This window comes from Rana temporaria, chromosome 10 (assembly GCF_905171775.1).
Source record: "Rana temporaria chromosome 10, aRanTem1.1, whole genome shotgun sequence".
Lineage (NCBI taxonomy): Eukaryota > Metazoa > Chordata > Amphibia > Anura > Ranidae > Rana > Rana temporaria.
In genome coordinates, this window is record NC_053498.1 from 148,297,903 (window position 1) to 148,325,886 (window position 27,984).

The 27,984-nt window shown below is 49.8% G+C and overlaps 1 protein-coding gene across 1 annotated transcript; it reads left to right on the forward strand.

The window, feature by feature from the left end:
* The first annotated feature begins 1,187 nt into the window (after window positions 1-1,187).
* LOC120915892 (uromodulin-like) lies at window positions 1,188-27,898 on the forward strand. The gene is made up of 6 exons (XM_040326706.1): window positions 1,188-1,423; window positions 6,930-7,084; window positions 15,806-16,045; window positions 21,841-21,997; window positions 26,987-27,062; window positions 27,891-27,898. The coding sequence occupies exons 1-6, from the start codon at window positions 1,373-1,375 to the stop codon at window positions 27,896-27,898; spliced, it is 687 nt and encodes a 228-aa protein (XP_040182640.1). The 5' UTR covers window positions 1,188-1,372.
* The last annotated feature ends 86 nt before the right edge of the window (window positions 27,899-27,984 follow it).

Below are 27,984 nucleotides of genomic sequence, written 5' to 3' on the forward strand. Positions count from 1 at the left end.
AGCGGCGGGGACCCAGTGATCGACTGGGTTCCCATTCTTGAAGATCCCAATCGGTATATCTGTTCGGTGGGGAGTCCCTCTGCGGAGTGCCAATGAGAGGCTGGCGATCCAAAAGGATTACGACAAACCACCAGGGATCAAGGTAGCCGGACACTGAAGGATTGATCACCTGTCAGTCGGTACCTGGGCGACTATAAGAAGGAGATCCAGGCACAATTCTTCAAGGAGGATTGCAATCAGTAAGGGCCTGAGGCAGAGGTTCCTCCCTGACGTCCATTCCAGGAGGGTCTGTGGAAGAGACTTTTCCCAGAAAAAGGTTCGATTGATACTCCGGCTGCCAGGTCAGTGAGAGAGGCCTGTCCGGGTACGCTAAGCCCACTCAGGCAGGAGTGGTGTGGAAAGTGTTACATACGGGAGCATGACTGTTCCAAATACTACGCCTGAATCTGCTGTTCTCCTTCTTCCTTCAACTCTATCCTTTCACCACAAGTTTATTGTTTTTACACGGCTAGGCAATAAAGAGCACAGCAAAAGACACCTGTTGCGGACATTCCTTCACTATTGCTATATGCCCCATCCACCCCTAGGAATTCGGAAGAGCCACGAGGTAAATGTGCCACCCAAAACAACCAGCAGCTCCTCCGGGGGGTAGTACACACGTGGGGGCTCATCCGGGGGTAGTGCTACACGTGGGGGCTCGTCCGGGGGTAGTGCTACACGTGGGGGCTCGTCCGGGGGTAGTGCTACATGTGGGGGCTCGTCCGGGGGTAGTGCTACACGTGGGGGCTCGTCCGGGGGTAGTGCTACACGTGGGGGCTCGTCCGGGGGTAGTGCTACACGTGGGGGCTCGTCCGGGGGTAGTGCTACACGTGGGGGCTCATCCGGGGGTAGTGCTACACGTGGGGGCTCGTCCGGGGGTAGTGCTACACGTGGGGGCTCGTCCGGGGGTAGTGCTACACTTGGGGGCTCGTCCGGGGGTAGTGCTACACGTGGGGGCTCGTCCGGGGGTAGTGCTACACTTGGGGGCTCGTCCGGGGGTAGTGCTACACGTGGGGGCTCGTCCGGGGTAGTGCTACACGTGGGGGCTCGTCCGGGGGTAGTGCTACACGTGGGGGCTCGTCCGGGGGTAGTGCTACATGTATAATGTACATCAATCACCGTCACCTTCTCATCTCAGAAATACTGAATGAGTTTACTCTTTTTTTTAGGAGGCTCTCCATCTCCAACATATACTTGTACCGGAGCAAAGTTCAATACACAAGTGTCAAAATGTTGGTTGGAAAAAAATGGTTTTAATATATCCAATGTAAGGCTGAACAGCACCAACCCCGAGTGTTTTGCATCAAGGGAGGTTGTGAATGGAAAATCTGAGATGACCCTTCATCGTCCAATGTCAACCTCGGACTGTAACACTGTTGCAAAGGTAAGTTCTCCTGACACCGTCTTACAGTTTGTTATACAAGAGAAGTAAAAACAGATACATTAAAGTCTGTGGGCCGGATTCAGAGAACACTTACGCTGGCGTATCTACAGATACGCAGCGTAAGTGTCCAGATGCGCCGTCGTATCTGTGCGCCTGATTCCTAACACTAGATACGCCTGAAATATGGCTTCAGCCGACCGACGTAAGTTGCCGTACGCCGTCGTATCTTGGGTGCATATTTACTCTGGCCGCAAGGGGCGCTTCCGTAGATCTACGCGTCGAATATGCAAATTACTTAGATACGCCGATTCACGAACGTACTTGCGCCCGTCGGATTTAGCTACGCCGTTTAAGAAAGGCTTACGTCCGGCGTAAAGTTACCCCTGCTATATGAGGCGCAGGTGATGCAAAGTATGGACGTCGGAACAAGAGTATATTTTTACGTCGTTTACGTAAGTCGTACGTGAATGGGGCTGGGCGTAAGTTACGGTCACGTCGTTGCCATTGAGCCGCCGTATCTTAGGGCGTAAATTCAACGTGATTCTGAGCATGCGCGCGCATGCGCCGTTCGTTCGGCGCTTAATTTACATGGGGTCACGATTCATTTCAATACAACACGCCCACTACCAGCCTACTTTGAATTAGGCGGGCTTACGCCGGCCCATTTACGCTACGCCCCCGTAACTTAGGGAGCAAGTGCTTTGTGACTACTGTACTTGCCTCTCTATGTTACGTCGGCGTAGCGCATATGAGATGCGCTACGCCCACACAGATCTCTGTGAATCTGGCCCTGTATATACAAAAAGGTCATAATTTAGGAACTTAGGCCCAGATTCTGAAAGGGCTTACGACGGCGCAACGCCATGTACGCTGTCGTAAGTCCTAATCTGGGCCGTCGTATCTATGCGACTGATTCTTAGAATCAGTTACGCATAGATATCCATTAGATCCGACAGGCGTAAGGCTCTTACGCCGTCGGATCTAAAATGCAATTTTTTTTTGTCCGCTAGGTGTCGCCTCCGTCGTTTTCCCCGTCGAGTATGCAAATTAGATAGATACGCGAATTCCCAAACGTACGCGCGGCCGACGCAGTAAAGTTACGACATTTGCGTTAGGCTTGTCCCGGCGTAAAGTTGCCCCTGGGTATATGAGGCGCAATCAATGTTAAGTATGGCCGTCGTTCCCGCGTCGAAATTTAAAATTTACGTCGTTTGCGTAAGTCGTCCGTGAATGGGGCTGGACGCCATTTACGTTCACGTCGAAACCAATGACGTCCTTGCGACGTCATTTGGAGCAATGCACCCTGGGATATTTTTCGGACAGCGCATGCGCATTACGTTCGGCGCTGGAATGCGCTTAATTTAAATGCTATACGCCCCTACCCGCCTAATTTGAATTAGGCGGGCTTGCGCCGGGGGAATTACGCTACGCCGCCGCAACTTTACAGGCAAGTGCTTTGTGAATAAAGCACTTGCCTGTAAAACTTGCGGCGGCGTAACGTAAATGACATACGTTACGCCGCCGCAGAGATACGCCGGATCTACGAGAATCTGGCCCTTAATGGATTAGAGACGGTTTAGAACCCTTGTCATGTGTTTATTTTTATTTTTATTTTTTCGTCCCCAGAAGTGTGTTTTACCCTCTACAGTTTTTGATACGTTTCCATTCAGGCTCGTCAGAAAGCACTAAAGCCTAAGCATTTTTTTTTAAACTCTAATGCCGCGTACACACGATAATTTTTCGGCATGAAAAAAACGTTGTTTTTTAAAACATTTCATTTAAAATGATCGTTTGTGGGCTTCACATCATGAGACTGCAGACATGATATAGGAGATGGTCAGAGACTGCAGACATGATATAGGAGATGGTCAGAGACTGCAGACATGATATAGGAGATGATCAGAGACTGCAGACATGATATAGGAGATGATCAGAGACTGCAGACATGATATAGGAGATGGTCAGAGACTGCAGACATGATATAGGAGATGATCAGAGACTGCAGACATGATATAGGAGATGATCAGAGACTGCAGACATGATATAGGAGATGATCAGAGACTGCAGACATGATATAGGAGATGGTCAGAGACTGCAGACATGATATAGGAGATGATCAGAGACTGCAGACATGATATAGGAGATGGTCAGAGACTGCAGACATAGTACAGGAGATGGTCAGAGACTGCAGACATAGTACATGAGATGATCAGAGACTGCAGACATGATACAGGAGATGGTCAGAGACTGCAGACATAGTACAGGAGATGGTCAGAGACTGCAGACATGATACAGGAGATGGTCAGAGACTGCAGACATAGTACAGGAGATGGTCAGAGACTGCAGACATGATATAGGAGATGGTCAGAAACTGCAGACAATAGTACAGGAGATGGTCAGAGACTGCAGAAAATAGTACAGGAGATGGTCAGAGACTGCAGAAAATAGTACAGGAGATGGTCAGAAACTGCAGACATGATATAGGAGATGGTCATAGACTGCAGACATAGTACAGGAGATGGTCAGAGACTGCAGACATGATACAGGAGATGGTCATAGACTGCAGACATAGTACAGGAGATGGTCAGAGACTGCAGTTTGTCGGCACGGTTTGCATTAATCATTTTACATCTATGGGCGTTTTGGTTTGAAGTGGCTTTTATCATTTAGGGGGGTGATATACCCTCCCATATACAGATATTTTCTATCTTCCTTTAAAAAGAGTCATCCATACTACATACGTAGGCCAAGAGTGTTTCATCAATTGCATCCATCTGTGCTTCTCCCGCAGAAGCGAGACTCTTCTAGCGAAACGCGTCGAGACCTAGCACAGCTATTCCAGACTACTGACATCTTTGTGACACATCCAGGTCTCATGGAAAGGTTGATTACATGAATGCAAAATTTACCAATATAATGACATTTAATATATTTTTTCCGTTCTGTACCACATGTTTTTAAATGTACGTTGAATAAATCATTTATAAATTTTACTTGGTATGTTTTGAGGTATGCTTTTGAAAAAAGTCCCATGGGCATTTTTGTTGTTCTTTTGGGTCCTGAGTCCCAATTGGCCAGGGAGTCTAAGGACTCCCGGCCAATCGGGTCCCAGGACCCACTTCCTGTTCGGCCGGGAGGAGAAGCAACAGCCCCGGAGCGAGGAGGAGCTGGAGTGAGGAGCAGCAGCCCTACCCTGGATCCCTGTCATCTGCCTCCTAAGCTAAGGAGGTCTCTGAATGCTGCCTTCCCATCTGTCTCCCAGGGGGGGAATCGCCACCCTCCCGTCCATCTGGGGGGGGGGGTGTTGGTTTGCCGCCCCCCCCCCCCCAAATATTGGGAACCAGCCGCCACTGCAACAGAGTGACAGAGAGATGAGCGCATCAGCCCCATGCTTCTCCATTCATGGAGGGGTCCAAGGGGACCTGGGCTCAGAGAAAATGGGTTGACCATGGGTGTCCGCTGAAATTTTTTCAGAGGGGGGGGCTTCCACACCGGTGATACACATTTAACCCTTTCTTCAAACGCTAGCAGGGGTTAAAAGCGTCCCACTAGCGGCTGAATAGTGCAGCTAAAACAATGGTAAAGCGGCGCTTTACCGATAACGCGGCCAGTCTGCAGTGTGAAATAGCTATTGAGATAATTCAGCTTCACTCCATGCCCATATAAATATAGCCTAGAGAATGCACAGACCCCACCTTCAGCACAGACCCCTCCATTCAGCACAGATGGACCCCCCCTTCAGCACATCCCTCCATTCACCACAGACCCCCCCTTCAGCACAGATGGACCTCCCCTCCCCCATCCCATTCAGTACCTCAGATCAGCCATCAGCATGGCTGGGTCACAGCAGGTTCCCTCCCCCTGTGTACACATAAACACTGGAGGGGGAGGCGGCTTCACTCTGCTCGCTGTGTCTGTGTGACATCCGGCCCGGGACCGCTCAGACAGCCCACGGCCGCGAGACTCTTCAACACCTTCTTGATTTTCCAGGGGGGGTCAATTGCCCCCCCTTGCCCTATGGAGCGGACGCCCATGGGGTTGACGTTGGTAGTGGCCATGAAAGCGAGCACATCAAATGGAAAAAGAGGTGCAGCAGGGAAAATCTCTGCATTGAAGTAAAATATTGCAGTAAAAGCTACTCTTTGTTATTTTTTCTGTGGGCGGTGCCTTTTTATCTGGTTTGTTCTGCTTTAACAAAACTGGGGACTTCCTTTTTGACTTGTGAGAGAATTCACTGGCCCAGATTCAGGTAGATCCGCGCAATATTTGCATGGGCAAAGGGCAACGATTTTTGCTCTGCGCCCACGCAAATATTTTGATATGCCCGCGATTCACGGAGCAGTAGCTCCGTAAATTGCGCGGGCGATATGCTAAATAGCCCGGCGTAAGGGCGCCTAATGTAAATGATCCCGCCGGGGGCGGGAATCATTTAAATTAGGCGCGCTCCCGCGCCGAGCGAACAGCGCATGCTCCGTCGGGAAACTTTCCCGACGTGCATTGCGGCAAATGACGTCGCAAGGACGTCATTTGCTTCTAAGTGAACGTGAATGGCGTCCAGCGCCATTCACGAATCACTTACGTAAACGACGTGAAATTTAAATTTCACGAGCGGGAAGGGCGGCTATACTTTAGCATTGGCTGCCCCTGCTACAGCAGGAGCAACCTTGCGCTAAAGTCGCTGTACGGAAACTCCGTACCTTGCGTGCGCAGGGCCCGCGCAACTTTTGTGAATCGGTGGTAGTATGCAATTTGCATACTATACGCCGATCACAATGGCCGCGCCCCCTAGCGGCCAACGCAAGAATGCAGCCTGAGATATGAAGGCATAAGGAGGCTTATGCCTGTCATATCCTAGGCTGCAGTCCGCGTAGCGATGTTCCTGAATCAGGGGCATTCGCTACGCGGGAGCAAAACAGCTATTGCGCCGCGCAACCTATGGTTGCGCGGGCGCAATAGCTTCTTGAATCTGGGCCACTGACATTAAGAGTTAGGCCTCGTACACACGACCGAACATGTCTGCTGAAACTGGTCCGCGGACATGTCCGACCGTGTGTAGGGCCTAGCGGACATTTTTCCGGCCTAGCGGACAGGTTTCCAGCGGACAAAAGTTTCTTAGCATGCTAAGAAACTTGTCCGGTGGAAACCTGTCCGTCGGACATGTCCGATGGTTAGTACACCTAACCATCGGACCGAAATCCCCCGCATGCGTCAAAGTGATTCGACGCATGCGTGGAAGCATTAAATTTCCTGGGTCGCGCACGTCGCCGCGTCATCGTCGCCGCCATGTCACCGCGTTTTCTGTCCGCGGGGAATTTGGTCTGATGGTGTGTACACACATCAGACCAAATGCTCCCAGCAGACATGTCCGATGAAAACGGTCCGCTGACCGTTTTCATCGGACATGTCTGCTCGTGTGTACAGGGCCTAACTCTTTGCTCTTGTGCAGATTACTGTATGGAGGTTTTCTGACCCGGTCTAATGACTTCTGTGCTTCTTTTCTCTACAGGTAAATGCGACCCATGTCACCTACACAAATCGGCTGTATATTTTTGCCAAAAAGTTTCCAATCCAAACAGCAAATGACGCGTCCATGAGTATTTCCTGCTCTTACCCGCTGAGTGTGAATATTGCTCTTAATGTGTCACTGCGCCCAGTAATTGGGTAAGTATCTTCCCTACAGTAGATGTTAAACTCACAGGTCTGTAGTTACAGGTTGTAGACCTCAATCCATTTTTAAACAAAAGCACTAAATTAGCCTTGTGCCAAGCCTCAATAAATTAGAAAAAAAAAGATTAAATATAACTCAGCTCAACTCTCTGAGGACACATGGGTGTAAACAACTTGGGCCAAGTGCTTTCACGCGACCCTGTCAAATTGAGAAGAAATGTTCCCACAACACAAGAGTTTTTATAACCCGTGTCTCCAGTGGCGGCTAGTGGGTTCTTCTTTGGGGGGGGGGGGTGGCAAACTAACAACACCCCCCACCCCCCTTCCGACGGCGGCAATAAAACAGAACCCCCTCCTGTGCGGGTGGTCCAGTACTTACCCGTTTGTGTGGTGTGGCTGTGGTCTCCTCTCCTGGGTCGGCTCCCGTGTCCGCTTCTCCAGCATCCTCTCCCGTGTCTCCTCTCCAGGGATGGACTGGCCATTGGGACTACAGGGAGTTTCCCAGTGGGCCGATGGCTCAGTGGGCCGGCTTCAGTGACAGTGGACTGCCGCCCCCCTCCGCTCCTCGGTCTCTCCCTCCCCGCAGCACTCACCTGGGGGGAACAAAGGTGCAGGGGGAGGACCAGAGGAGCAGGGGGGACGACAGAGGAGCATGGGGGGAGGGGACAGACAGTTGACTCAACAGCTATGGCCTGGGAGTTTCTCACTTCTGCCTAATCTTGTCCCATAAGGGGGGGGGCACCAAACTGATTCTTTCCCCCGGGTGAAATAATGTCTAGCTTCCCCACTGGTACTGCCTATAAGAGTACCAGTACCAGCCGTTCTACTCTAATAAAGTAGAACGGCTAGTGAAGGGGGAGAGGGGGCTTGGGGGGGGGGGGGGGTGCGGGAGTTGTCCGGCCGTGATGGGAGAGACCTGTCAAAGTGGGCCAGTCTGGATGAAGTCCAGGGCCAAATTTCTGTCCCAGTCCAGCCCTGCTCCTCTCCCACCAAAAGCGATAGGCATCCACTTTGGCCAATTGGAAAAAAAGGTCTCGCAGACCTGCCTTCTGATTGGCGGGGAGGAACTTTAGTGTGACAATAGCGAAAAATTATTTTGCTTATCGTCACACAACTGGCCTCAGAGGCCTCTGGTTCTAACCAGGTGCTTAAAAAAAAAAACCTGCCGCATTGGAATCCATGGTTCGACGCCACTGATATGTAGATCAGGGGGGCTGGACGCATGGATAGGGGAAGTGGTGCCTCTATGGACGGGTGCTTCAGTGCTGTAGCCTCCATAATACTCTTTAGCATTCAATGCTTGTGTGTCCCCTGCCACACTGCATGGTTCCTTCCTCCCCAATTTACGACAATGCTGAGTCCTGTAGTGACATTGGGGTTAGAGATGGAACCATGGCATATGCTGGTAGCAGGGCTTCTGTTAGAAATCACGGGGCCCTATAAAGCCTTCTTGACAGGACAAATTCTAATGCCGCGTACACACGATAGGTTAAACAGATGAGAATGGTCTGATGGACCAGTTTCATCGGTCAAAACCGATGGTGTGTGGGCGCCATCAGTTATTTAACCAGTTAAGCCCCGGACCAATATGCAGCCTAAAGACCCAAGGTGTTTTTACAATTCGGCACTGCGTCGCTTTAACAGACAATTGCGCGGTCGTGCGACGTGGCTCCCAAACAAAATTGGCGTCCTTTTTCCCCCCACAAATAGAGCTTTCTTTTGGTGGTATTTGATCACATCTGCGGTTTTTAGTTTTTGCGCTATAAACAAAAATAGAGCGACAATTTTGAAAAAAATTCAATATTTTTTACTTTTTGCTGTAATAAATATCCCCCAAAAACATATATAAAAACATTTTTTTTCCTCAGTTTAGGCCGATACGTATTCTTCTACCTATTTTTAGTAAAAAAAATCGCAATAAGCGTTTATCGATTGGTTTGCGCAAAATTTATAGCGTTTACAAAATAGGGGATAGTTTTATTGCATTTTTATTAATTTTTTTTTTTTTACTACTATTGGCGGCGATCAGCAATTTTTTTCGTGACTGCGACATTATGGCGGACACTTCGGACAATTTTGACACATTTTTGGGACCATTGTCATTTTCACAGCAAAAAATGCATTTAAATTGCATTGTTTATTGTGAAAATGACAGTTGCAGTTTGGGAGTTAACCACAGGGGGCGCTGTAGGAGTTAGGGTTTACTTTGTGTGTGTTTACTAGTGTAGGGGGGTGTGGCTGTAGGAATGACGTCATCGATTGTGTCTCCCTATAAAGGGAATGACGCGATCGATGCGCCGACACAGTGAAGCACGGGGAAGCCGTGTTTACATACGGCTCTCCCCGTTCTTCAGCTCCGGGGAGCGATCGCGACGGAGCGGCTATAAACAAATAGCCGCGCCGTGGTCCCGGATCGCTCCCCGAGCGGACCCGACCTCCGCTCCCCGACCAGTTCCCCGACCCCCCCACCCGCTAATAGGCAAGGACGTACATGTACGCCCATGTGCCTGTACGTGCCATATTGTGGACGTATATGTACATGCGGGGGTCGGGAACTGGTTAACCATCGGTTAAAAAAGCAAACTTGCTTTAAATTTAACCGATGGATTCCTAACCGATAGGTCAAAACCGATCGTTAGTAGGCACGAACCATTAAAAACCTGCGCATGCTCAGAATCAAGTTGACCCTTCATTGGAAGCATTGAACTTCATTTTTTTCAGCACGTCGTCGTGTTTTATGTCACTGCGTTCTGACACGATCGGTTATTTAACCTATGGTGTGTGGGCGCGACGGACCATCAGTCAGCTTCATCGGTTAACCGATGAAAACGGTCCATCGGTCCGTTCTCATCGGATGGACTGATCGTGTGTACGCGGCATAAAAGAAAACAAGGACAGAGGGTGCACCAGCCTTGCGCATTACCTTTGCAACACTGAAATGTATTAAAAATAAGATAATATACCGTATTTATCGGCGTATACCGCGCACTATTTTGCCCTGAAAATCAGGGCAAAATCGTGGGTGCGCGATATACGCCGATACCCGCTTTCCCGCCACGAGTTTGAATACTGCGCCCGCATATAGCGAGCGCAGTACACTCGTGAATCTTCGGGCAGTCTCGGCGCCTCTCGTACTGACGTCCTGACGTCCTGAGCGTACAGGACGTCAGTGCGAGAGGCACCCAAGCCTGCCCGAAGACCCGCCGAAGATGGACACCGGACCCGCCGAAGATGGACACCGGACCCGCCGAAGATGGACACCGGACCCGCCGAAGACGGACGCCGGACCCCCCCGAAGAGGACACCCGAAGCCGCAGAAGGACGCCGGACCCGCCGAGGCCGCAGATGGACGCCGCGCAAGACACCAAAACTGTAAGTACAAAAAAACAAAAAATCTTTTTTTCCCACAGGATTGGGGGCCACTTTGGGGGTGCGCGGTATACGCCAGAGCGCGTTATACCGCGATAAATACGGTACTCACAAACAAGTGATGAAATCAGACAGATAATACAAAGTCCATCATAGACCTCATCCAGGAGGATCTGCTGGCCAGTAGACTTAGGTGGGATGAAAAACATCCAAGGTAAGCTGACACGTTTTGAGGGTGGCCCCTTTTCCTTAAAACCCTGAGGAACCTAAGGCCTCGTGCACACGGACGGACAGTCCGCTGAAAACGGTCCGCCGGACCGTTTTCAGCGGATATGTCCGCCCGGAGATTTCTGTCTGATGGTTGTACACACCATCAGACAGAAATCCGCGCGTAAACAATACGCAGGGACGTGGCCGCGCCGTCGCCGCGACGATGACGCGGCGACGACGTGAGCGGCCCTGGAAGTTCAAAGCTTCCAAGCATGCGTCGAATCAGTACGACGTATGCGAGGGATGGCGGCCGATCGGACGTGTCCGGTGAGTCTGTACAGACGACCGAACACGTCCGACGGACAGGTTTCCAGCGGACAGATTGCTTAGCATGCTAAGCAATCTTTGACCGCTGGAAATCGGTCGGCTGGACAAATGTCCGCAGGAAAACGGCCCAATAGGCTGTACACACGACCGAATATATCCGCTGAAACAGTCTGTCGGACCAGTTTCAGCGGATAGATCCGGTCGTGTGTACGGGGCCTAAGTCTACTGGCCAGCAGATCCTCCTGGATGAGGTCTATGATGGACTTTGTATTATCTGTCTGATTTCATCACTTGTTTGTGAGTATATTATATTATTTTTAATACATTTCAGTGTTGCAAAGGTAATGCGCAAGGCTGGTGCACCCTCTGTCCTTGTTTTCTTTTAGGATAGAAGACAATAGGCAGGGTAATAGGAGAGCCAAAGTAAGTGTGACTGTGTCCAGTGGCGGACACAAACGAAAAAAAAACCCACATCAATTGCAGCCTCACTGTGCCCATCAAACTCTGCCACTGTGCCCATCAAACTCTGCCACTGTGCCCATCAAACGCCGCCACTGTGCCCATCAAACGCAGCCACCGTGCCCATCAATTGTCGCCACTGTGCCCATCAAATGCAGCCACTGTGCCCATCAAACGCAGCCACTGTGCCCATCAATTGTCGCCACTGTGCCATCAATTGTAGCTACTGTGCCATGCCATCAATTGTCGCCACTGTGCCATGCCAACAATTGTCGCCACTGTTCCATCAATTGTTGCCACTGTGCCATGCAATCAATTGTCGCCACTGTTCCATCAATTGTCGCCACTGTGCCATGTCATCAAATGCAGCCACTGTGCCATCAATTGTCGCCACTGTGCCATGTCATCAAATGCAGCCACTGTGCCATCAATTGTCACCACTGTGCCATGCCATCAAACGCAGCCACTTTGCCATCAATTGTTGCCACTGTGCCCATCAATTGTCACCACTGTGCCATGCCATCAATTGTCGCCACTGTGCCCATAAATTGTCGCCACTGTGCCCATCAATTGTCGCCACTGTTCCCATCAATTTTCGCCACTGTGCCATGCCATCAAACGCAGCCACTGTGCCCATCAATTGTCGCCACTGTGCCCATCAATTGTCGCCACTGTGCCATGCCATCAATTGTCGCCACTGTGCCCATTAATTGTCGCCACTGTGCCCATCAATTGTCGCCACTGTGCCATGCCATCAATTGTCGCCACTGTGCCCATCAATGGTCACCACTGTGCCCATCAATGGTCACCACTGTGCCCATCAATTGTCGCCACTGTTTCCATCAATTGTCGCCACTGTGCCATCAATTGTCGCCACTGTGCCATGCCATCAAACGCAGCCACTGTGCCATCAATTGTCACCACTGTGCCCATCAATTGTCGCCACTGTGCCCATCAATTGTCACCACTGTGCCCATCAATTGTCGCCACTGTGCCCATCAATTGTCGCCACTGTGCCCATCAATGGTCACCACTGTGCCCATCAATTTTTGCCACTGTTTCCATCAATTGTCGCCACTGTGCCATCAATTGTCGCCACTGTGCCATGCCATCAAACGCAGCCACTGTGCCATCAATTGTCACCACTGTGCCCATCAATTGTCGCCACTGTGCCCATCAATTGTCGCCACTGTGCCATGCCATTAATTGTCACCACTGTGCCCATCAATTCCTGCCAGTTTGCCCCCTCAAAAACCGCCAGTTTGTCCCGTAAAATGCTGCCAGATTGCCCCCCCTCCCCCCTGCCCAGCACTTACCTTTCTCGGATCAGCCATCCTCCCTCCACGATCCCTCGATGTCTTCTCCCGCCCTCGATGTCGCTTCAGCCAATCAGGTTACCGGGAACCAGACCTGGTGAACCCGATTGTCTGAGGCGCGTGTCAGTGTTAACCAGGGATCGCACACCCTGTGCGTCCCCTGGTTAACTATTTGGAAGCCGATTAGAGCCCACAGGCTGTAAATCGGGAAGACACTTCCAAACCACACCCACCGCTGTTATTCAGATGGCTGGCGCTCACAAGGGGGCCGGCCATCTGAATAGTGGGCGGCAGCTGCGCCGGCGACAATACATAGATTCATGCAATGCACGAATCTATGTATTGTTGACTTTCAGTGGCGGTGCAGGAGCGAGAGGGGCGGCGCTCCTGCGCCCACTATGGACGCACCGCCTCTGTGTCCCACAAAAGAAGTATGACCAAAAAAGCTTTTGCCATACATCTCTTTTAAGGGATCTTTATTTGTCTAATTCTTAAAGTGGAGGTTCACCCGTAAATGACATGTTTTACCCTTAGATTGAGGCTCATTTTGTGAAGGGGAATCGGCTAGTTGTTTTAAAATCGAAGCTGTACTTACCGTTTTAGAGAGCGATCTTCTCCGCCGCTTCCGGGTATGGGCTGCGGGAGTGGGCGTTCCTATTTTGATTGACAGTCTTCCGACAGGCTTCCGACGGTCGCATCCATCGCGTCACGATTTTCCGAAAGAAGCCGAACGTCGGTGCGCAGGCGCAGTATAGAGCCGCACCGACGTTCGGCTTCTTTCGGCTACGAGTGACGCGATGGATGCGACCGTCGGAAGACTGTCAATCAAGAAGGAACGCCCACTCCCGAAGACCCATACCCGGAAGCGGCGGAGAAGATCGCTCTCTACAACGGTAAGCACGGCTCGGAGTTTAAAAAAACTAGCCGATTCCCCTAGACAAAACGAGCATCCATCTAAGGCCCCATACACACGATAGAATCCATCCGCTGAAAAATCCCAGCGAATGGGTTTCAGCGGATAGATTCTATGGTGTGTACATTCCAGCGGATATTTATCCGCGGATATTTCCGAATTCCAGCAGATAAAAATCTTTCCGCTGGAATCGGATCCCACGGATGGATCCGCTGGTCTGTACAGACTCACCGGATCGATCCGTCCGAGGGGATCCCCCGCATGCGTCGTAATGATTCGACACATGCGTGGAATTCCTTATATGACTGCGTCGCGCACGTCGCCGCGTCATCATCGCGGCAACGGCGCGACACGTCATCGCCAGAGGATTTCGGCGCTGATTTCGATTCGATGGTGAGTACACCCCATCGGATGGAAATCCGCGGATAAATCCTCTCGTGTGTATGGGGCCTTAGGGTAAAACATTTTTATAGGTTAACTCCCGCTTTAAAGCGGTGTTTCACCCTAAAAAACAACTTTCTAGCATGTCATTCAGCATAGTAGCGCGAGCTACAGTATGCCTTTATATATTTTTTTTGGCGCCGTACTCACTGTTTAATCGCGTAGTAAAGTTTCAGACTCCCCGCGGGGAATGGGCGTTCCTATGCAGAGGGCTCGTGAATGACGGCCGGCTATGGCGCGTCACGCTTCACGAAAATAGCCGGAGTAGGTCTCGGCTCTTCACGGCGCTATACGGCGCCTGCGCACAGACATCGGAGCTGACTGCGCAGGCGCCGTGAAGAGCAAACTCCTATTTCGGCTATTTCCGTCAAGCGTGACGCGCCATAGCCGGCCGTCAATCACGAGCCCTCTGCATAGGAACGCCCATTCCCCTGAAACTTTACTACGCGATTAAACAGTGAGTACGGCGCCCAAAAAAAATATATAAAGGCATACTGTAGCTCACGCTACTATGCTGAATGACATGCTAAAAAAAAAAATTTTTTTTAGGGTGAACTCCCGCTTTAAGCAAATTCATTTTAAACTAGGGTTGTCCCGATACCACTTTTTTAGGACTGAGTACGAGTACCGATACTTTTTTTCAAGTAGTCGCCGATACCGAATACCGATACTTTTTTTAAATGTGTCCCCATATGCAGCCATGTCCCCCCCATATGCAGCCATGTCCCCCACATATGCAGCCATGTCCCCCACATATGCAGCCATGTCCCTCTAGCCATGTCCCTCACATATGCAGCCATGTCCCTCTAGCCATGTCCCTCACATATGCAGCCATGTCCCTCACATATGCAGCCATGTCCCTCTAGCCATGTCCCTCACATATGCAGCCATGTCCCTCTAGCCATGTCCCTCTAGCCATGTCCCTCACATATGCAGCAATGTCCCTCTAGCCATGTCCCTCACATATGCAGCAATGTCCCTCTAGCCATGTCCCTCACATATGCAGCCATGTCCCTCACATATGCAGCCATGTCCCTCACATATGCAGCCATGTCCCTCTAGCCATGTCCCTCTAGCCATGTCCCTCACATATGCAGCAATGTCCCTCTAGCCATGTCCCTCACATATGCAGCAATGTCCCTCTAGCCATGTCCCTCACATATGCAGCCATGTCCCTCACATATGCAGCCATGTCCCTCACATATGCAGCAATGTCCCTCTAGCCATGTCCCTCACATATGCAGCCATGTCCCTCACATATGCAGCCATGTCCCTCACATATGCAGCAATGTCCCTCTAGCCATGTCCCTCACATATGCAGCAATGTCCCTCTAGCCATGTCCCTTGATGCGGCGGCAGCGGCGGGGGGGAAAGGGGGGGGAAAGTATTCTATTTAGGTATCGGGGGTATTTGCGCGAGTACGAGTACTCCTGCAAATACTCGGTATCTGTCCCGATACCGATACTGGTATCGGTATCTGGACAACCCTAATTAAAACCATTGTGGTGCATTGTAAATTGTATATCAGCTTCTTCTATTCTACCGGTATATACCGAGCTGAAGAAGATATCTAATAGGTTTGCAAATGATCTCAGTTCTCTGTAGAATAGCATTGATGAATGACCACATATCTACGAGGGGCTCTTGGTATTTAACCTTTCTCGTGTGTCTATTTTCCAGGACCACAGTACTAAATGACGTTACAGGAAATGGAAGTTATGTAGCCGCAATGTTGGCCTACACAGATAACACATTTACCACCCCTCTCTCCGACTCCAACCCCCTGACTGTTGAAAATAAAATTTACCTCTCAGTGCTCATACCAGATCTGGATGTGAAAACCTTTAAACTCAAAGTGGTGAATATTTATGCCTCTCCTACCAATTCAAGCGACAAAAAGTACAATCTTCTTCAGAACGGGTAAGTAGGGCTGTTTTAATGAGTGGGCACACCTGGGCACCACCCAGGGGCCCCAGCTTCATGGGGGGGGGCTCCTGCACTTTTCCCAAAGCAGCTGGTCCTTGAGCCCCCGCTGCCCAGAAATTGGGGGCCCAATGGTGCTGGGGGGATATCTGGGGTGTAGAGGGGTCAGAGTGCTGGGGGGATATCTGGGGTGTAGAGGGGTGAGAGTGCTGGGGGGATATCTAGGGTGTAGAGGGGTCAGAGTGCTGGGGGGATATCTAGGGTGTAGAGGGGTGAGAGTGCTGGGAGGATATCTGGGGTGTAGAGGGGTCAGAGTGCTGGGGGGATATCTGGGGTCTAGAGGGGTCAGAGTGCTGGGCGGATATCTAGGGTGTAGAGGGGTCAGAGTGCTGGGGGGATATCTGGGGTGTAGAGGGGTCAGAGTGCTGGGGGGATATCTGGGGTGTAGAGGGGTCAGAGTGCTGGGGGGATATCTGGGGTGTAGAGGGGTCAGAGTGCGGGGGGGGATATCTGGGGTGTAGAGGGGTCAGAGTGCTGGGGGGATATCTGGGGTGTAGAGGGGTCAGAGTGCTGGGGGGATATCTGGGGTGTAGAGGGGTCAGAGTGCTGGGGGGATATCTGGGGTGTAGAGGGGTCAGAGTGCTGGGGGGATATCTGGGGTGTAGAGGGTCAGAGTGCTGGGGGGATATCTGGGGTGTAGAGGGGTCAGAGTGCTGGGGGGATATCTGGGGTGTAGAGGGGTCAGAGTGCAGGGGGGATATCTGGGGTGTAGAGGGGTCAGAGTGCTGGGGGGGATATCTGGGGTGTAGAGGGGTCAGAGTTCTGGGGGGATATCTGGGGTGTAGAGGGGTCAGAGTGCTGGGGGGATATCTGGGGTGTAGAGGGGTCAGAGTGCAGGGGGGATATCTGGGGTGTAGAGGGGTCAGAGTGCAGGGGGGATATCTGTCTGTGTAGAGGGGTCAGAGTGCTGGGGGATATCTGGGATGTAGAGGGGTCAGAGTGCTGGGGGGATATCTGGGGTGTAGAGGGGTCAGAGTGCTGGGGGGATATCTGGGGTGTAGAGGGGTCAGAGTGCTGGGGGGATATCTGGGGTGTAGAGGGGTCAGAGTGCTGGGGGGATATCTGGGGTGTAGAGGGGTCAGAGTGCTGGGGGATATCTGGGGTGTAGAGGGGTCAGAGTTCTGGGGGGATATCTGGGGTGTAGACGGGTCAGAGTGCTGGGGGGATATCTGGGGTGTAGAGGGGTCAGAGTGCAGGGGGGATATCTGGGGTGTAGAGGGGTCAGAGTGCAGGGGGGATATCTGTCTGTGTAGAAGGGTCAGAGTGCTGGGGGGATATCTGGGGTGTAGAGGGGTCAGAGTGCTGGGGGATATCTGGGGTGTAGAGGGGTCAGAGTGCAGGGGGGATATCTGGGGTGTAGAGGGGTCAGAGTGCGGGGGGGATATCTGAGGTGTAGAGGGGTCAGAGTGCTGGGGATGCTTAAAGCGGAGGCCCACCCTAAAATAAAAAATTACATTAACATTCTCCAAAAAATCTATAAAAAAACATTTGAAAAAAAAAAAAAAAGTTTTTACTTACCAGAAACGCCTGTTGCTAGGCAGTGGGCCATATTCTCAAATAATTTACGCCGGCGTATCAGCAGATACGCCGACGTAAGTCCGATCCTATGTTTTAGTGTATTCTCAAACTGAGATACACTTAAACATGCCTAAGATACGACGGCCTGCGCCGTCGTATCTTAGGCTGCAATATTTACGTTGACCGCCGTAGTGTTTTAACGTCGTTTCCGTAAGCGATACGCGGCGTAAAGATAAAGATGCCCCCTAGGTGGCGTACTCAATGTTAAGTATGGCCGTCGATCCCGCGTCGAAATTTGAAAATTTAACGTCGTTTGCGTAAGTCGTCCGTGAATGGCGCTGGACGCCATTTACGTTACAGTCAAAACAAATGACTTCCGTGAGACGTCATTTAGCGCAATGCACGTCGGGTAATTTACCCGACGGAGCATGCGCATTACGATCGGCGCGGGAGCGCGCCTAATTTAAATGATCCACGCCCCCTACCAGGATCATTTGAATTAGGAGGGCTTGCGCGGGTGGACTTTACGCGCCGCCGCCGCAAGTTTACCGGTAAGTGGTTTGGGAATCAGGCACTTGCCACTTAAACTTGCGGCGGAGTAACGTAAAGGACATACGTTCCGCCGCCTCAGATCTTTAAGAATATGCCTCAGTATTCCTAATCTGCCACTTCCTATACTGCAGAGCTCTTCGTTTTCTTCCTCCCTCGCGTGTTCTTCTGGGTAATGGGGTACGCTGGGTTCTGAGACCTGTGTGTGTCCCAGAAGACAGCCGGCCATTCACAAAGCGCCGCACGACTCAAGCATGCGCAGTAGGATGTGGGCAGTGAAGCCGCAAGGCTGTTTCACTTAGTTAAGATGGCGGCGCCGGCACACGATCCGACGTGGGCCAACATTGCGTGCTTTCTGGACAGGTAAGTGTGCTTATTAAAAGTCGGCAGCTACAGTGTTTGTGACACCAGGACTAGAATTTAACCAGTTAAGCCCCGGACCAATATGCAGCCTAAAGACCCAAGGTGTTTTTACAGTTCGGGACTGCGTCGCTTTAACAGACAATTGCGTGGTCGTGCGACGTGGCTCCCAAACAAAATTGGCGTCCTTTTTTTCCCCACAAATAGAGCTTTCTTTTGGTGGTATTTGATCACATCTGCGGTTTTTAGTTTTTGCGCTATAAACAAAAATAGAGCGACAATTTTGAAAAAAATTCAATATTTTTTACTTTTTGCTGTAATAAATATCCCCCAAAAACATATATAAAAACATTTTTTTTCCTCAGTTTAGGTCGATACGTATTCTTCTACCTATTTTTAGTAAAAAAAATCGCAATAAGCGTTTATCGATTGGTTTGCGCAAAATTTATAGCGTTTACAAAATAGGGGATAGTTTTATTGCATTTTTATAAAAAAAAATTTTTTTACTACTAATGGCGGCGATCAGTAATTTTTTTCGTGACTGCGACATTATGGCGGACACTTCGGACAATTTTGACACATTTTTGGGACCATTGTAATTTTCACAGCAAAAAATGCATTTAAATTGCATTCTTTATTGTGAAAATGACAGTTGCAGTTTGGGAGTTAACCACAGGGGGCGCTTAGGGTTCACCTAGTATGTGTTTACAACTGTAGGGGGTGTGGCTGTAGGTGTGACATCATCGATCGAGTCTCCCTATAAAGTGAAGAACGGGGAAGGTGTGTTTACATACGGCTCTCCCCGTTCTTCAGCTCCAGGGAGCGATCGCGGCGGAGCGGCTATAAACAAATAGCCGCGCCGTGGTCCCGGATCGCTCCCCGAGCGGACCCGACCTCCACATGTAGCGGGGGGGGTCCCGATCGGACCCCCCACCCGCTAATAGGCAAGGACGTACATGTACGCCCATGTGCCTGTACGTGCCATACTGTGGACGTATATGTACATGCGGGGTCGGGAACTGGTTAAAGTGATACTAAAGGTTCGAATAAAAAAAAAAAATCGGGTTTGCACAGATTGGCCCCGAACTCCGTCTTCTGGGGGGCCTCGGCGGCTGTTGCGGCTCCTCCCCAATCATATACCCCCCTAGGAGAAGCGATCTCCCCGGGGGGGGGGGGGGAACTTTGCAGGCCCGCTTCCGTGTTCAGCATTTGGAGTCCATAGCTGCCCGAATGAAGGACTCCTGGCGCCGGCATCATTGGATTTGATTGACAGCAGCAGGAGCCAATGGCTGCACTGCCATCAATCTATCCAATCAAGAGCCGAGAACCCCCGGGGAGAGAGACGGCGATTCCTCGCCGTGGGACAGTCCAGGGCTCAGGTAAGTAAAATGGGGGGCTGGGGGGCCGATGACTGACAGAAGTTTTTTCACCTTCATGCATAGGATGCATAAAGGTGAAAAAACAGGACGGTTTACAACCCCTTTAAGAAATGGGGGTCATCGAGACAGTATGACACAGACAGCAATAAATACCAGGCCAGTCAAGTTCCTCCACCCCAAACTCGCTCCTCCATGTCTTTATGGACCTTGCTGTGTTCTCTGGTCCAAATCATTTGGTGGAGGGGGGTTATGGTGTGGGGCAGGGGCGGACTGACAACTCATGGGGCCCCCGGGCAATAGAAGATTATGGGGCCCCCGGGCAATAGAAGATTATGGGGCCCCCTGGACTTACAGATGGCCACCACACCAGGAGGCAGTGCAGAGGCGGGGCAGCTAAAATCTCTGGATTTTCACATCAAAAGCATGTCGGTTTCGGACATATCAGGGACAGATGTAAAAAAAACCACAGATTTTTACATACTGTCCCTGGTTTTATTGAGCCTGGCAACCCTGATGGGGCCCCTAGTGGCATGGGGCCCTCGGGCATTGCCTGAGTGACTCAATGGTCAGTCTGCCCCTGGGTGTGGGGTTGTTTTTCAGGGGTTGGGTTTGACCCCTTAGTTCCAGTGAAGGGAACTCTTAGGCCCCATTCACACCTAGGCGTATATACGCCTGAAGCGCGACGCCGCAGCAGCCTGCAATACGCTGGAGGGGGGATTTTACATTGTCAGCTATGGAGATGGTTCACATCTCCACGCCGAACGCCGAAACGCCTGAAGCGCTAAACAAGTCCCGGACCCTTTTTTTCGGGCGGCTTCGGCGTTCAGGCATAGCCGACAGTGTAAAATCACCCCTCCAGCAAAAAAAAAAGGCTGAAAAACGACGCGTTTTGTCGCCGCAAATCGCGGGACAAAACGCCTATTTAATGTCGCCGCAATACGCCGCATATCGCCGACGCAAAGGTGTGAATGCAGCCTTAAGGCGTCGGCATACCAAGACATTTTGGACAATTTCATGCGCCAAACTTTGTGGGAACAGTTTGGGGCGGCCCCTTACTGTTCCAACATGACTGCGCACCAGAGCACAAAGCAAGGTCCATAAAGACACGGATGAGCGAGTTTGGGGTGGAGGAACTTGACTGGCCTGCACAGAGTCCTGACCTCCACCCGATAGAACACCTTTGGGCAAGGCTGGACTGGGACACATTTGGCCCTGGACTTCATCCAGACTGGCCCACTTTGACAGGTCTCTCCCACAGCGGCCGGACAACTCCCGCACCCCCCCCCCCCCCCCCGACCACCCAAGCCCCCCTCTCCCCCTTCACTAGCCACTAGCCCTTTTACTTTATTAGAGTAGAACGGCTGGTACTGGTACTCTTATAGGCAGTGGGGAAGCTAGACATTATTTCACCCGGGGCAAAGAATCAGTTTGGTGCCCCCCCTTATGGGACAAGATTAGGCAGAAGTGAGAAACTCCCAGGCCGCTGTCACTGAAGCCGGCCCACTGAGCCATCGGCCCACCGGGAAACTCCCTGTAGTCCCAATGGCCAGTCCCTGCCTTTGGGATAAATTAGAGAGGAGACTGTGAGCCAGGCCTTCTCCTCCAACACAAATGACCTCACAAACGCTCTTCTGGAAGAACGGTCAAACATTCCCATAGACACACTCCTAAACCTTGTGGACGGCCTTCCCAGAAGAGGTGAAGGTGTTATAGCTGCAAACTCACTATTGAACCCTCCGGACTAAGACTGGGATACCACTAAAGGTCATGTGCGTGTAAAGGCAGGCGTCCCAATACTTTTGGTAATATAGTGTATATAATGAACACAGCCCATGAATTGTTCAGTTGTATGATTATGTGCCAGTATTGTTTTCTCATCTTTGGATTTCTGTAACTTAAAGCTAATGAAAGGATTTCTGTACCCAGGTGCCCAGGTAGCGATGTACCTGCTGACCAGCTAACAGTGGACAGCAATGGAGTCGGCACTGAATCTCGGTTTGCTATGAAAGTCTTCAAGATTGCCAACTCTAACGCCGTCTATCTCTTTGCCGATCTTGTACTCTGCACTAATAATTGTGCCACGGTAAGACTCACCACCATACACAGAGAGGGTGTTCTGTGATTTCTGTGCCTGAAGGAGGCGGCAGGGTTTTCTTTTAGCCATACACACACATATACAGTACTTGATTGTTCTTATAGGGAGCAGGAGGGGACGTCCCCCCCCCCTCCCGCCGCCATCCGGTGCTTCTCCAGGCTCTCCCGTGCCATTGGGGGCCCGGAGAGCAAATCGGTCGGCGCTGCCTGGAAAGCATAGAGATGACTGGTGACCAGATGGTCACCAGTCATCTCTATGACCGTCGGAGTCCCAGGCGCGATGTGATGACGTCACGCCTGGTACCTGGAAGTAAACAAAGCCGCAATCGCGGCTGTCGGCATGAGATCGGTGATTTTTTTTTCACCGATTTCATGCTTGTAAGCCTGGAGGAGAGATGTGGGGGGAGGGGAAGGTCTTATTGACCCCGCCTCTCTCCATAAAGAGGACCTGTCACACTGATTCCTATTACAAGGGATGTTTACATTCCTTGTAATAGGAATAAAAGTGATCAAAAAAAAAAAAATGTAAAAAAAAGTGTAAAAATAAAAAGAATGAAGTAAAATAAAAATAAAATTCAAAAATTTCAAAACGCCCCTGTCCCCGTTATCTAGAGTGCAGAAGCGAACACGCATACAGGTCCCGCCCACATATGTAAACGCCGTTCAAACGCCACATGTGAAGTGTCGCCGCGTGCGTTAGAGTGAGAGCAACAATTCTAGCACTAGACCTCCTCTGTAACTCGAAAATAGTAACCTGTAAAAAAAATTAAAGCATCACCTATGGAGATTTTTAAGTACCGAAGTTTGGCGCCATTCCATGAGTGTGCGCAATTTTAAAGCGTGACATGTTAGGTATCAATTTACTCGGCGTAACATCATCTTTCACATTATACCAAAAAATTGGGCTAACTTTACTGTTTTGTTATTTTTTAATTCATGAAACCGTTTTTTTTTTTCCACCCAAAAAAAAGGCGTTTGAAAAATGATTGCGCAAATACCGTGCGAGAAAAAAAGTTGCAATGACCGTCATTTTATTCCCTAGGGTGTCTGCTAAAAAAAATATATATAATTTTTGGGGGTTCTGATTAATTTTCTAGCAAAAAAAGTTGTGATTTTTACATGAAGGAGAGAAGTGGTAAAGTGGTTAAGATGCACCAAGCATAAAGATACCGGCTTCCAAGCAGGTAGAACATTGCTGCGTGTAAAGCCTCGTACACACGATCGGACTTCCATCTGACTTTTTTATGGGTTTTTGTTCGAAGGGCGTTGGCTGTAAACTTGTTCTGCATACACACGGCAGGACTTTTTCAGCCAAATTTCACCAAACCATGTGTTTTTTCTGCTCTTTACCGCCACCCTGTGGGCAACTTCTGCTATTGTTGTCTGATCTTTAGCATTGGTTCTGAGCATGCGTGTTTGTACTTTGGTCTTGTGTACACACGATCGGATTAGCCGACGTAGGACATTTGTTGCTGTAAAGTTTGTCTGTTTTGACAGCGAACATTTGTTCAATGAAAAGGCGAAAACATTTGTCCGATGGAGTGTACACACGGTCGGATTGTCCGATAAAACACATCCGTCGGACATTTGTTCGTGTGTATGGGCCTTAATGGGGTTGTAAAGATTTATTTTTTATGTTCTAAATAGGTTCCTTTAAGCTCGTACATTGTTGGTTCACTTACCTTTTCCTTTCATTTCCCTTCTAAGGGCCAGATTCAGGTAGAATTGCATAAATCCGCGGCGGCGTAACGTATCGCATTTACGTTATACCGCCGCAAGTTTTACGGGCAAGTGCTTGATTCACAAAGCACTTGCCTGTAAACTTGCGGCGGCGTAGCGTAAATCCGTCCGGCGCAAGCCCGCCTAATTCAAATGGGGCGTGTATCATTTAAATTTGGCGTGTTCCCGCGCCGAACATACTGCGCATGCTCCGTTTTGAAATTTCCCACCGTGCTTTGCGCAAAATGACGTCGCACCGGCGTAATTTTTTGAACGGCGACGTGCGTTACGTCCTTTCCTATTCACGGACGACTTACGCAAAAAAAATAAAACATTTAAATTCGACGCGGGAACGGCGGCCATACTTTAACATGGCTAGTCTAAATATAAGCCATGAAATAGCAGTCGTAACTATAGGCCGGGAAAAGCCGACTAGCGACGACGTAAGAGAATGCGACGGCCGCGCGTAACTTAGTGGATCGCCGTAAACAGCTTATTAGCATACCCGACGCGGAAAACGACGCAAACTCCACCCAGCGGGCGCCAAAGTATTACACCTACAATCCGAAGGCGTACGAAGCCGTACGCCTGTCGGATCGAAGCCAGAAGCCGTCGTATCTTGGTTTGAGGATTCAAACTAAAGATACGACGCGGCAAATTTGAAAATACGCCGGCGTATCAGTAGATACTCCGGCGTATTTCAGCTGTGAATCTGGCCCTAAATGTTTTTTTATTTGTCTGAATTTCTCATTTCTTGTTCCTTAAAGTGGAGGTTCACCCGAAAAAAAAATTTAACATTAGATTGAGGCTCGTTTTGTGAAGGGGAATCGGGTGTTTTTTTTTTAAATCGAAGCCGTACTTACCGTTTTAGAGAGCGATCTTCTCCGCCGCTTCCGGGTATGGTCTTCGGGAGTGGGCGTTCCTACTTGATTGACAGGCTTCCGACGGTCGCATACATCGCGTCACGAGTAGCCGAAAGAAGCCGAACGTCTGTGCGGCCTTATACGGCGCCTGCGCACCGACGTTCGGCTACTTTCGGAAAAACGTGACGCGATAGATGCGACCGTCGGAAGCCTGTCAATCAAATAGGAACGCCCAGTCCCGCAGCCCATACCCGGAAGCGGCGGAGAAGATCGCTCTCTAAAACGGTAAGTACAGCTTCGATTTTAAAAAAACTACCCGATTCCCCTTCACAAAATGAGCCTCAATCTAATGTTAAAAATTTACATTTCCGGGTGAACCTCCACTTTAAGCTTTCCACCATCATCCGAGCCGCTCTGGCTGGGGGTTAGTCAGCGTGCTCACCCCCTCCCTTGGGACTACATCCTGTGAATGTTCACAGCATCTCCCCGCAGGGATGTAGTCCCAAGGAAAGGGGAAAGCACGCTGACTAACCCCCAGCCAGAACGGCTCGGATGATGGTGGAAAGCTTACTGAGGAGGAACAGGAAGTGAGAAATTCAGACAAAGGAAAAAAACATTTAGAAGGGAAATGGAAGGAAAAGGTAAGTGAACCAACAATGCACGAGCTTAAAGGAACCAATTTAGAAAATAAAAAACAACCCCTTTAAAGGAGGAAAGTTGCTGAATTCATGAACTCCACCAAAAAAAGTAGTGAATTAAATCATATGCTGGCTTCTGATATTATTCTTATTCTGATAAGATGCCACCACCAGAATTCACAGTTCTGCCCATCTGCTGTAGATTTAACATGGGATGAGCTAGTGTTCCACCCAAACCCATGCTCATCTCTAACAAACACAATTGGTGGTTTCATGCCCATCCCTAACAGACAATTGATGGCATCATGCCCATCTTTAACAAAGACAATTGATGGCATCATGCCCATCTCTAATAAAGACAATTGATGGTTTCATGCCCATCCCTAACAAAGACAATTGGTGGTTTCATGCCCATCCCTAACAAAGACAATTGGTGGCTTCATGCCCATCCCTAACAAAGACAATTGGTGGTTTCATGCCCATCTCTAATAAAGACAATTGGTGGCTTCATGCCCATCCCTAACAAAGACAATTGGTGGTTTCATGCCCATCCCTAACAAATACAATTGGTGGTTTCATGCCCATCCCTAACAAAGACAATTGGTGGTTTCATGCCCATCCCTAACAAATACAATTGGTGGTTTCATGCCCATCCCTAACAAAGACAATTGGTGGCTTCATGCCCATCCCTAATAAAGACAATTGATGGTTTCATGCCCATACCTAACAAAGACAATTGGTGGTTTTATGCCCATCCTTAACAAAGACAATTGGCGGCTTCATGCCCATCCCTAACAAATACAATTGGTGGTTTCATGCCCATCCCTAATAAAGACAATTGATAGCATCATGCCCATCTCTAATAAAGTCAATTGGTGGTTTCATGCCCATCCCTAACAAAGACAATTGGTGGCTTCATGCCCATCCCTAACAAATACAATTGGTGGTTTCATGCCCATCCCTAATAAAGACAATTGGTGGTTTCATGCCCATCCCTAATAAAGACAATTGATAGCATCATGCTCATCTCTAATAAAGACAATTGATGGTTTTATGCCCATTCCTAACAAAGACAATTGGCGGCTTCATGCCCATCCCTAATAAAGACAATTGATGGCATCATGCCCATCTCTAATAAAGACAATTGATGGCATCATGCCCATCTCTAATAAAGTCAATTGATGGTTTCATGCCCATCCCTAACAAAGACAATTGGTGGTTTCATGCCCATCTTTAACAAAGACAATTGATGGCATCATGCCCATCTCTAATAAAGACAATTTATGGTTTCATGCCCATTTCTAATAAAGACAATTGGTGGTTTCATGCCCATCCCTAACAAAGGCAATTGGTGGTTTCATGCCCATCCCTAACCATGACAATTGGTGGTTTCATGCCCATCCCTAACAAAGACAATTAGTGGTTTTATGCCCATCCCTAACAAAGACAATTGGTGGTTTCATGCCCATCTCTAACAGACAATTGATGGTGTCATGCTGCCCCGATACAATGTATAATAAATAGGTGATTGGGGAATGTGGCTTAGAGAGACTGAAACCAATGTGGAGGGGAAATGCAAACTATTCCAGGGAAGTCTCACCATTGGAGTGATGGAAGAACCTGTTGTGCCCGCATTCTCCACCGTTTCCTTTGTGGGACTAATACAGATAAATGGACGTTGTGACTTCAGCATAGCTGCGATGTTTCTTGGATACAATTTGTAGTTTCTTCATCGATTTCACTTTTATTTCCATACAGAACTGCAGCTCGACTCAATCCAAATCCGATGTTTCCCAAAAGATTGATGGAAAAGTCGGCATCTATTTGGATGCATGTAAGTCATCTCACGGTCACGGTTTTGTTACAGTAATGTTCCGTGTTCCTTCAGTCCCATCTATTAAAACCCAACTCCAGAAAAAAAACAATTGTTATTGTTTATTTTGCATAAAGTGGGGAAAGGCCTAAAGCCTCTCTCAAGTATTAACTGCTGTCTTTCCTCCCTGTGGGGGAGGTTTTCTTTCACTTCCTGTTCTGTCTGACACCTGTCACCTGACCAGGAAGTAAGGAGAGACTTCCCAGAGGAGACAAAGCAATAGAAACCTGCAGAGTATATTTAATAGATCAATAAGGAGGCATTGTTAGGTATGATTGCCAGGGATTACAAATGCTTGAGTTTTTATGATGATAGGGTTAGGTGGTTAGGGTTATGGTCAGGGGTTAGGGGGTAGGGTCAGGGTCAGAGGGAGGCAGAGGCGGCTCTTTAATTAGGCAAATTAGGCGGTCGCCTAAGGCCTCGCACTCACAGGGGCCTCACGGTCGCCTAACTTACCCAATGCATTACCCCAGTTTTGAGGGACAGGGGACCTTAATGCTCCTGCTGCTGTGCTCAGGCAGCGTTAAGAGCCCTGACTCAGGAGAGGGGCCGCCAGCGTCCCTAACAACCAGTGACACCACCCTTTGTGACGTCAATGACCCAGCATGCCCTCAGTCAATGACTTCACAAGGGGGCGGGTTCACCAGGTGACATCACCCCGCCCCTTAGTTATTAAAAAGCAGGATCTGGGGGCCTCCTTGTTAAAGCCGCCCACCCGTAGACCCCCACAACCACCGGCCAGGGTTGTGGGGAAGATGCTTTTGTTCTTGAATTATTTTTCCCATTTAGGGGCGTGAGTGGGGGGCCCCATGTCAAGTTTTGCCTAAGGCCTCACAAAACCTAGAGCCGCCTCTGGGGGTAGGGTCAGGGTTATGGTCAGGGG